General features: G+C 34.7%; 2 protein-coding genes across 5 annotated transcripts; one reads left to right on the top strand and one right to left on the bottom strand.

Moving 5' to 3' along the window:
* Positions 1-218: 218 nt before the first annotated feature.
* On the top strand, positions 219-4,656 carry LOC112772326 (uncharacterized). The gene is made up of 6 exons (XM_025817253.3): positions 219-764; positions 1,191-2,542; positions 2,645-2,899; positions 3,218-3,298; positions 3,619-3,990; positions 4,416-4,656. The coding sequence occupies exons 2-6, from the start codon at positions 1,424-1,426 to the stop codon at positions 4,470-4,472; spliced, it is 1,884 nt and encodes a 627-aa protein (XP_025673038.1). The 5' UTR covers positions 219-764; positions 1,191-1,423; the 3' UTR covers positions 4,473-4,656.
* Positions 4,657-5,965: 1,309 nt separating this feature from the next.
* On the bottom strand, positions 5,966-9,501 carry LOC112771366 (protein BASIC PENTACYSTEINE4). Of its 4 annotated transcripts, XM_025816091.3 has the most exons (5): positions 9,311-9,439; positions 8,792-8,887; positions 8,629-8,699; positions 7,208-7,361; positions 5,966-7,118 (listed from the first exon to the last, which is right to left on the bottom strand). In XM_025816091.3, exons 4-5 carry the CDS (start codon positions 7,277-7,279, stop codon positions 6,243-6,245), a joined length of 948 nt encoding a protein of 315 aa, XP_025671876.1. In that variant the 5' UTR covers positions 7,280-7,361; positions 8,629-8,699; positions 8,792-8,887; positions 9,311-9,439; the 3' UTR covers positions 5,966-6,242. The 4 variants fall into 4 exon arrangements, with proteins under 4 accessions (XP_025671876.1, XP_025671878.1, XP_025671874.1 ...); XM_025816093.3 differs by lacking the exon at positions 8,629-8,699; XM_025816089.3 differs by lacking the exons at positions 8,629-8,699; positions 8,792-8,887 and having other exon boundaries at positions 9,311-9,501.
* Positions 9,502-10,105: the final 604 nt, after the last annotated feature.

The raw sequence follows: 10,105 nt of genomic DNA, 5'->3' as shown, positions 1-10,105 counted from the left end.
ATTTAGTATGAAAAAGAAACATTCTGATACTTAGCAGAAGAAACATCCATATATATTAACTCGTAGAGATTTTACATTCATCCAAAGGTATAGTTTCCTAACATTGTTTTTTTTATATTGATCGCGTGAATTACTATCTAAAAATTAAATTCTTTTAACATTAATTAAAACCGTAAAAATCACACGTTAACTTGAAAAGAAAAAGAAAAAAAAAATAGAAAAGAGGGTTTGTGTATTTCACATTTTTGTGGTATCCGTAATGCAAGTAGTGGCTTTCGGTTTTTGGTTGCAACTTCCAAAGACAGAGAGCCAGAAAATTTTGGCTAAGCCATGCCCCACAATCTTGTTCCCTTATAGGAATTAGGAACACCCCCCAACCCCTTCTTTTCTTTTTTGACCCTAATTATTGAATTTTGGAAATCATGATTTATCCATCAATGCACATCCATTTCACCACCACCATAGCCATAACCATAACCCCGTTTTTACCTCACACTTTCAATTCCATTTCCATTTCCATTTCCAAGGGGCCACAAAGTAGACGAAGAAGAAGAAGAAGAAAGAAGAGAATTCCTCTATGATGATGATGATACAATTTTAAGCACTGATACTAGTTCTCTGTCTTGTGGGGTTTGCAAAGTTTGAAACTTTGATTGGTTCTGATGCTGAATTTGCAACCAAGACGAGATTTTTTTTTATTCAACATTTCATGATCATTTGGGATTTGTTTTTGTCCGATGTTCTTTGAATCATCACATGGTCTGGTGCGTGTTTTTTCATTGTATACCAGGACCCTTTTGAGTATGGATTATTAGATTTGAGAAACCATTGGAATTGGAAAAAAAAAGGGGGGGGGGGTTTAGATATTGGTTTTGTTGTGGGGTTTTAAGAGAGAATCAATAACAACACCATGTTTTCATGTTTTATTTTTATTTAGGTTGTGAAAAGGGTGTTCTGAATTCCTGTTCATTCTGGTTCTAACTAGAGATCAATTAATATATGTTATTCAACTTGAGCAATTCAGTACTTGTGGAAATTGAGTGAGAAATATGAACATGATAAGCTCATAACTAAGTAGTAACTATTGAATTTTGCAACTTTTTTTTTATAATTGAATTATTGTTGTGCTAATATATCGATTTTGAGCAGGAAGTTATCATTTATTGATAAATTATTTGTTATTTCTGCAGAGTGTGATAATGCTGTATATGAAGTTGCTGTGAAATCCAATCAATAACACATGCTTTCATTTCATTTGAGGGGAATTGAGTTACTTAGAGCTGCGCTACGAGGTTTTCGGAGTACACTTGAAACTTGAATTAACGAATGCTGATTTATTAGTGCACTTGAAAGATGGTGATGATGTTGAAAGACACAGAGAAATAAATTCCTGTTTGATAATTCAAAAGAATTGTATAGAGATATGGGGTTGCCGCAAGTGTCTTCAGGCTGCATTGCCGAGGAGGTGGCAGCATCGCTAGGCACATTCGTGCAAACTGCGCCTAGGATCGCCAGCATAAGCAACTATGAGTTGAACATGTTGGCTGGCGAAGACATGAATAACCGATTGCAGATTGATATGCCTAATCCGGACAGAAAAAGTGTTGTAGAGTTGTCGAAAGAATCTCATATTTCGAGTATGTGTAAAGATGGGAAATCGAACATTCCTAAGTTGAAGATTAACCCTATTGTCAATGCTGGTCAAATAATGCAGACACCGGCTTCTAGGACTGTAGGTTTCCAAATAATGACATTAACTCCTCATGTTAATGATTTTGGTGGAAATGCATATTCATCTGCGGTGTTTAATGTTACCAATGGCGCGGCTGAACCATCCGAGTCGAAAGTCAGAAAGCAATTATTGTCCCCTTTGAATGGCTTGCTTCTTGCAGATCATTGCAAAGGTGAATCCCTGGACATTGTTGGAGGTATTTGTCAAGGGAGTTCGAATAGTGACCACGATAGTTGTAGTGCTCTTATGTTCCAAGAGCATAAGAAGTTTCATGTCGGAAACTACACCGATATGCAGTCCATGATATGGTCTGCCTCTTGTTATCAGGAATTAAAGAATTCATCCTGTATTGGTTCTAGTGTAAACCGAGTTTTATCTAGTTATGAGCATTCACACTGCGAACATCACGAGCCATGGTCGAATAAGCATATTAGATCATCTGCAGCACATCATGACTCTGAACAGAAAACTAAAACAAGGCCTCAAACAGCACCATTGTTTATACCACCAAGGAAGTTTTCGACTCCTTTTCCTTTGTCCCCTCTTGGTAAAAATTCTTCTGAAAATGAAAAATTCGGAGAATTCAAAGATGTTGACACTATGTTAGATGATAACAATGGGTCTATTAAGGATGTCGAAAAGTCTGGCTTGTTTATACCTGAAAATGTCATCGATATGCAAGAGTGTTGGACTCGGCCTTCTACCAATTTCAGTGGAACAGTGAATAGGTTGCCAGTTAGAAGGTCACTGGTCGGTTCATTCGAGGAATCACTATTATCCGGTCGGCTACTATCTGGGAAAGTTACTCAGGTTGGCCCGATTTGCATATTGGCTCTCTTTCCACCTTAATTTTCCCAATGAATTTGGAAATGTTTGAGTGGCCTTACTCTTATTTTACTCTTCTAATTGCAGAAAATTGAAGGCTTTCTTGCTGTGTTGAATGTAACTGGCGGAAATTTCTCACCTCGATCACAAAAACTCCCATTTGCAGTAACTAGTGTGGATGGGGATAAGTACTTACTTTATTATTCATCAATCAATCTTTCAGGAAATTTGTTATCATGCAAATCTAGAGTTACTAAATTCCAGAGAACCCTTAGCATGGATGAATCACGATCCGAAAAGAGCAGCCGTATACGCATACCTATAAAAGGACGTATTCAACTCGTAAGTTTCTAACAAAGAGCTTTAAAATTGTTAAGATGAGATCATCATTTTCCTAATCATAAATTTATGAGAAAGAAAATAGCTATGCCTTGCACATTCCATTATTCATCTAGTGTTTTTTGTTCTGTTACCAAGACAACAAGCTAACATGATATGTCCGATGCGCTAGCGTTGCCTCTAATTTTGGATAAATGTTACACATCTTCAATAGTTTGCGGCTTTGTTTTTAACATGGATTTTGCGGCCAGCTTTCTTGTTTGGTAGCTTCTCATTATGTTCTGTGTTGGCTGTATTCTAAATAGTTCTACCTAATTGCAGCTCCTCAGCAATCCGGAGAAGACGCCTATTCACACATTCTTGTGCAATTATGATTTGAGCGACATGCCAGCTGGTACCAAGGTAAAGATTGGATGAATATTTTTTCGTATTCGAATTTCTGTTCCTATGAAGCCATCCAATTGCATGTCATATAATTCATCTCTCTTGCTTGATTTGATGTTTGATTAAAACATTGAAGGCTACATTAAAAAATTAATGAAAGGAATCCAATTCATATAGTGTTCTATAAGTTTTCAAGAACATGGAACCTAACTATAATGAAAACAGAGATGAAAATGATCAACTATATGCATCTTGTTATTGATTTCCCTTCAAATATGTATGTTTTAAGATCTGAATTATTTCCAGTATTAATGTTCTTTGCTTGTATTCATACCTAGACGTTCTTGCGGCAAAAGATTACTTTAACGTCCATGTCTATCACTGGGAACGAAAGCGAAACAGATGCTTGCAATGGAGTTAAGTTCAGTTCAAGCACATGCCTTGGAAATGAAGACAAATTTCTACGTTGTTCTTCGAAGGCGAATGAGAACTCAGTTAACACCGGCATTTTGCTTTATGTTCTCCACCTCCGCTTCTTATGCCCCTTCCCGAAGAAACGTTCTAGGTCAATTCATAAGTGCAAATCTGACTCGCTCTCTGCAGAAGTGAGAAACATTGTTGATAGCGAATACACCGAAAGGCGTTTCTACTTGTACGACGATATGCGAGTAGTGTTTCCTCAGCGCCATTCGGATTCTGATGAGGGCAAGGTATTAAGATTATTCACTGCATTCATGCATGGGATTAATTGAGGTTATCAAAATTGAGAGTTTACAGAGTTTTTCAGTAAACTTGGAAGTGTAAAACTCAACTCGGAAACTCGATTTGAGTTTACTTGATTTACAAGTTAACTCAAAAAGCTTAATAACATTAATGCAATACTGTTGTTATATGGTGAATTAGACACAGCATCAATATTTGGTGATAGCAGTTCATATAAGTCAAATAGAATTACTGAAATTCATACTTATTTGAATTGTGATCACCAAATGTCCTGCCATTTCTAAGTTCTAACTCTTATATATTGATAACATAACTTTTTCATGCAAAATTTGTATATCCATGTTTTCATGGCATGTGTAAATCATTCTTTAGTAATCATGAAAATGTTGTGATGGTTCAAAAAATGTTGCAGTTGCATGTGGAGTATCATTTCCCTTCTAATCCCAAGTACTTTGACATCAGTAGCTGAAGTGGCAGTTTATCTCTCTATGCTTATTGTGTATATACTTGTAAATATTGTACATTTTCAATTCATTTCTTCTTTGATTATTGGGGCCAATTGCCCTCATTTAACTTGGGAAAATGTAAATTATTTCTAGTTACTACCCATACTTCATTCTCTCAATTTCAAAATAAATATCCGTTTGACTAAATTAGGGCTTATTTGGGTGAGCTTCCAAGAAAAGATCTTTTTTCGAGTTATCTTTTTTTAAAAGATCTTATGGAAAAGTAAAAGTAATTTTATGTTTGGGTATCACATGCAAAAAGATCTTTTTATCTATCAATTATGTTTGGGTATAACAATATAAAAATACTTTTTTGTTTATTTATTACATGAAAAAAAATATTTTTTTTATTCTTTTAGTGTTTTTACTTTTATTACTCGAAATTTGCCAAACATGCAAAAAAATAAAAAAAGATTTTTTTTATTAAAAAAAATATATTTTTTATCATAATAATGGCGCTCAAACAAGCATTTAGTAGGATGCAGACGCATTTCGCGTTAATACAAAGTCTGGGAAAGAGCTGCACTCAATAAGTGTAATGTAGGCAACTTAATCTAATAATTACATCTATGGCTGATTTTACGGTGTGAATTTGTGATCTTAAGATCACACGGAGACAATTCAATTGTTGTTATAAGATTCTTTTTTTTGTTTATTTTAGGAATAATGTGATATTATTTATACTTGTTATCTTCATATTTTAAACCTATTAAAGAATTTTTTTTTTAATGTTAGTAATTCTAATAATTTTGATAAATATTTCTAGTCATAAATATTATTCAATTTTGATTAATAAATAATAATGCATGGGGATACACCTGATTAATTCAATATTTTTTTTTTGGGGGTCTCAAAGCAAAATTAACTCATTTGACTTATGATTGTTATATTTTATTCTATCTCTAAGACGTGAATTTGAGGCTACATATAATAAAACAAACAATAGTATTAGAGTAGGAAACTAATAATATAGTAGTCAATGATTCTTGAAGTTCCAATAATAGATGGTTTATCAGTTACAGGACCAACGTGGCTTAGAAAGTGAATACATGGGAAATTTTGGAAAGAGAATTAAGAATATAGTTTCAAAGGATTTATTTAATTTTATTTAGCAATATCAATGAATTTTGATTATTAAAATTGCTTGGATATCCTTTTTTAGTTTCTAAAATCTATTTCTTAGTTCAACATCTTACTCCTATTATCTTACTAACTGAGAATTGAATCGATTCCATGATTCTAAGTTCATTCCATTATGAGAATGTATGACTAGAAAAGTGTTAATGTTTATTGCTCTACAAATTTGTTAGTTTTCCGTTGAACGGTGGTCCTGTTAGTAGTAAGAAATAATACATTAAAATTATTGTAAAACCTTTTCCAATCTAAAGAGATTATGATAATTGCAAAATATAAGCAATGACATAAAAGTGCCAATAAATATTTAAAAGGCCAAAAGTGTCTTAAGGTAGACTTTCCCAGCAGCATTTCATAGAAAAGGGGTCTCATAAACAGGTTAGAAAAGTAACCCCTTGGTCTTGATCACCTAAAAATCCACATCTACATAGACAGTACTTTACAGCTATCCCATCTGAAAGGATAGAAGGCTATGGAACAAAATTTTAGGAGACAAAATATCCCTTCTTTCACAAAATTCAAGCATATAATGCTTCTTATCAAGGGATATTTTTAATGAGAGGCCAAATTGGGACACATTCCTAATGAATGTTCGCTAGCTACTTGATAGTAATGTAGCGATTTGTTCCATGTCTGGCCCAGTAGTCCTTAAGATCCAATGGTACAGATAAATCATGTCCTTGTGCTGCAAACCTACTTAGTAATCGTGTGAAGACACTGCCGCTCATCTTTCTCCCTCCGATACGTGCATGGCGCTTGTTAGGAAGCTGCGGTAGCGGATATACTGACAAAGTGGTGGTACAACAAGATGACTGCCACCCACCATTACCCCATTTGTAGCACTGCCGTGGTACTCCCGTGCATGTGCAAACCGGGACGGGCATGTAAGTTTCATCGAAGGTAACCAAATTCAAGCCAACATCTTGCCTATCCCATTCTGATTTGAACTTCGTCCCTTCAGAAGATGCCCTTTGATTTAAATCCTCACCCATTTTCTTTCCTTTACTAGGAGTCTTTGCTGCCTTAGGAGAGATTGTCTTGTTCTCCTTAGTTTTCTTAGCCTGATGTGATTTGATAGCATCAGAAGGTATGATTGTCACCGGGAAGGCATCAGTGATCGGCACATCCTTTGTGTTGTATGTGGCATCTGTCATGTTATCTAGATAGTTAGCAGGATGGTGCATTCGTTTTGAACCGCGTTGAACTCCATTGCCCAATGAGAAGTTGATAGCATCTTCCCGATTTTGAAGTGCAGCAAGGGCATTATCGCGTTCCCTTATGGCATTATCCCTCTGAGCAATTGCTTCATCCCTCTGACGCAGGGCCTCATCTCTAGCAGCCAAGGCTTCATTCTTTTCAGATATAGCAGCTTCCAATTCTAGAATTGCACGCCTTTCGGCCATAATGGACCTAATTTTCTTATTCATAACTAGTGCATTTGGTTCCGTTACTTGATGCTGCGAAGCCATACTCCACTGCCCATTTCAAATAAAAAATATAATCAATTAAATCAAGCGAAGAAAGATAGAAACAACGACGCATTCTACATATATGCATTGTTTACCGGGGAATTTGCTCCTCTGTAGTAGTCTATTGTATGCCTACTGTTTCCGTGTTTGTGGCCATCATCCATCATGCATGCAGAGGATTGAGCCACATGTGCAGAAGTTGATATCAAGCAGTGCAGTTTCCAGATTTAGTTGATCAACAATTCCCAACTGAAAAACACATTTTGTAAATAAATGAGAATGCCAACAGCAACACCTGCGCACATACATACGCAAGAAAGAAAGAAGCTCAACATATCCAATGAGAGGATCTTTTGATAGTACAAACAAGTGGAACCTATTGGCAAACCTGTACAACTAGAACAAATTCCTTGTCTTGAAACAGAATGAAATAACTCCAAACATCACTCAAATACAATTCATTAAAAGTGATATGACCAATATTGAACAAGACCAACCCTATTATTTATCATACTATAATCCCGACGGAAGCAGAAACAAGGGCACCACCAGTGATTTGACACGAGTAACTTCAAAGGATGATTGGGTGCATTTGATATAAAACCCAAGCATCAGATTGTTTCATGACCAACAATAAGGCATCTTAGATACGTGATTTTACATGGGACACCAATGGAAGAACATGATAGTATTGCAATCGCAGAGGTTCCCCTGAATTTAAAACATGTTTCTTACAGTGCAAAACAATTGCTGCATTGTGTGAAATGCTTTTGACCCATCTATTGGAAAGAATAATAAAACTGACAAACAATCTGGGAATTGCATGCTATTCAGTATTAGAGCCATAACCAACACCAGAACAACAGTGGATTCATAATCCAAGAACCAGTGAGTGCAAAAGCTGCAACTAACAACAACTAAATCTTTGTAAGAATTGGAGCAAAGGAGCACCAGACCAAATGAAAGCAAAGTATATAAAAAAAACACAATACGGCAAGGATGAAACCAGATAAAGAGGAGCAAGAAAATTTGAATAGGAAATAAGAAGGAATTAGTAACAGTCTAACTAAAGTCAATCTAAAGGCAAGGAAGACAACCTTATATGACATTTCATCAATGCTGCTATAACTACCCTAAGTGAGAAAGTAACTTCCCCTTTTCAATAGAAGCTGCAAGAGGGGAGATATGCTTTGATATGTAAATTGCATATTAAACAAGTGAGAGCAGCTAACTAATGGAAATAACGAAAAGTAAAAGTGTAAACTATTAGTGTTCAACAACCAAAAACTTTGTCAATCACATCCATACGATATGATGTAGCCCTGTCATGACAAGAACAGAAATGCAAAGTTCTAAACAACTTCTACACACAAATCAGAGAACACTTCAAAGCATTGACTACATGCTATACTTTTCTACAATTCAGATTTTATAGATTCTCTTTCATATTTCATTCATACATTAATCTCCACTTCCTCCATAAACAGATAACTTTAACTCTCTAATCAAAGTGTACCTAAGACTCCAAAGCAACTTAAAACAAATGCTGATGAAGATTTGAGGAAGCTATCTATCTATGCTTTAGCTCTGCAATAAAGTAATAATCTTTCATCACTGTCTTCACATAACAAAACTATGAAAGTAAAACTCAATGGAATTTGGATCCTAAAAGTTCCAACCTTTTTTGCTCTTCTTTAATCACACAAACACGGAAATCTAATATGCTATCTCAACATGATAGCATCAAAGTAGTAGTGTATTAAACCCTCTTCCAGCTGAAACAGTGAAATGGCACACTTAAATTAACACCAGTATAACAACCACTACCACATTAAATTCTTCCTTTTTTTTTACTCCAAAAATTGTTGTTCCCAATTGTTCAATTTTGCAATGTGGGAAGTGGGAACTGAATTCAAGTGCAAGGTAAAAGAAACCATGAAAGAGTGAAATTTTGAAGTTGATTCGTTTGGATTCAGAACGAATGTGACATTGTAAGTAGCAAAACAAGTAACAATAACGAGACCAAAGTAGCAAGTAAAAATTAAAATGGAAAAAAAGGGGGAAAATATTAAACAGAAAAATTAGACCTAGAAAGGTGAGAAGGGTTTATAAATTACGGAAAAAGAGAAGAAGAAAAATGGAGAAATGCATTTAGCGATAGGGAGAGAGAGAGAGAGAGAGAAGAGAGAGAGACTCACAGTCACAGGTAGAGAGGTAATGGAAGTGTGAATCGGAGAATGGTGAGAGAAAGAGAAAGGTGTTATTGGCGTTTTATGTTTGTTACCCTACGCAACGACAACGACATCTTTCTCGCCCAAATACATTGTCGTTTCAACTCTACTCTCTCTCAACTCTCAAACCGCTTCTGTCTATCTCTTGATACTTCTTCTTCTTTTCTTTTCTTTTCTTTTTTTTATTAAAGATATTTTTTTTTCTTTTTTTTTTTTTTTATCAAAGATAGGAGACTCGAACCCACAACCTCTTAATTGAGTATGGGAAGACTATGCCATTTGAGCTATTTTTTTTCTTTTTTTTATTAAAGATATTTTTTTCTTTTTTTTCTTTTTTTTTTTATCAAAGATAGGAGACTCGAACCCACAACCTCTTAATTGAGTATGGGAAGACTATGCCATTTGAGCTATAGCTCATTGGCTAAAAATTTGGAAAGATAGGAGACTCGAACCCGCAACCTCTTAATTGAGTATGGAGAGTCTATGCCATTTGAGCTATTACTCATTGGCTAAAGATATTTTTTTTCATTCCTTATTTTCTTTTGGAAATTGATATAATCAATATAAAAGTATTTTATTTTAATTTTAACCAATAAATTTTTTATTTGAGTTTTTAAAATAGAGAAACACATTTTTTTTTGAATTATATGTGATGAATGATATTTTAGACAAAAAAATGTGCCAAATCTCTTATATTTTTGTTATATATTTTATAGATTACCTAATAATTATTTAATAAAAAAAACCAAGTTTGATTTTAAA

This window comes from Arachis hypogaea, chromosome 18 (assembly GCF_003086295.3).
Source record: "Arachis hypogaea cultivar Tifrunner chromosome 18, arahy.Tifrunner.gnm2.J5K5, whole genome shotgun sequence".
NCBI classification, from domain to species: domain Eukaryota; kingdom Viridiplantae; phylum Streptophyta; class Magnoliopsida; order Fabales; family Fabaceae; genus Arachis; species Arachis hypogaea.
This window is presented reverse-complemented; position numbering and strand designations above follow the sequence as displayed.

Bases quoted from the DNA above. Each gene is read 5' to 3' on its own strand.
- LOC112772326 (XM_025817253.3), top strand. From the start codon at position 1,424: ATGGGGTTGCCGCAAGTGTCTTCAGGCTGCATTGCCGAGGAGGTGGCA. The intron at 3,299-3,618 runs GTAAAGATTGGA...ATTCATACCTAG, and splicing joins ACATGCCAGCTGGTACCAAG to ACGTTCTTGCGGCAAAAGAT. The intron at 3,991-4,415 runs GTATTAAGATTA...AAAATGTTGCAG, and splicing joins CGGATTCTGATGAGGGCAAG to TTGCATGTGGAGTATCATTT.
- LOC112771366 (XM_025816089.3), bottom strand. From the start codon at position 7,279: ATGATGGATGATGGCCACAAACACGGAAACAGTAGGCATACAATAGAC. The intron at 7,119-7,207 runs GTAAACAATGCA...TGAAATGGGCAG, and splicing joins ACAGAGGAGCAAATTCCCCG to TGGAGTATGGCTTCGCAGCA.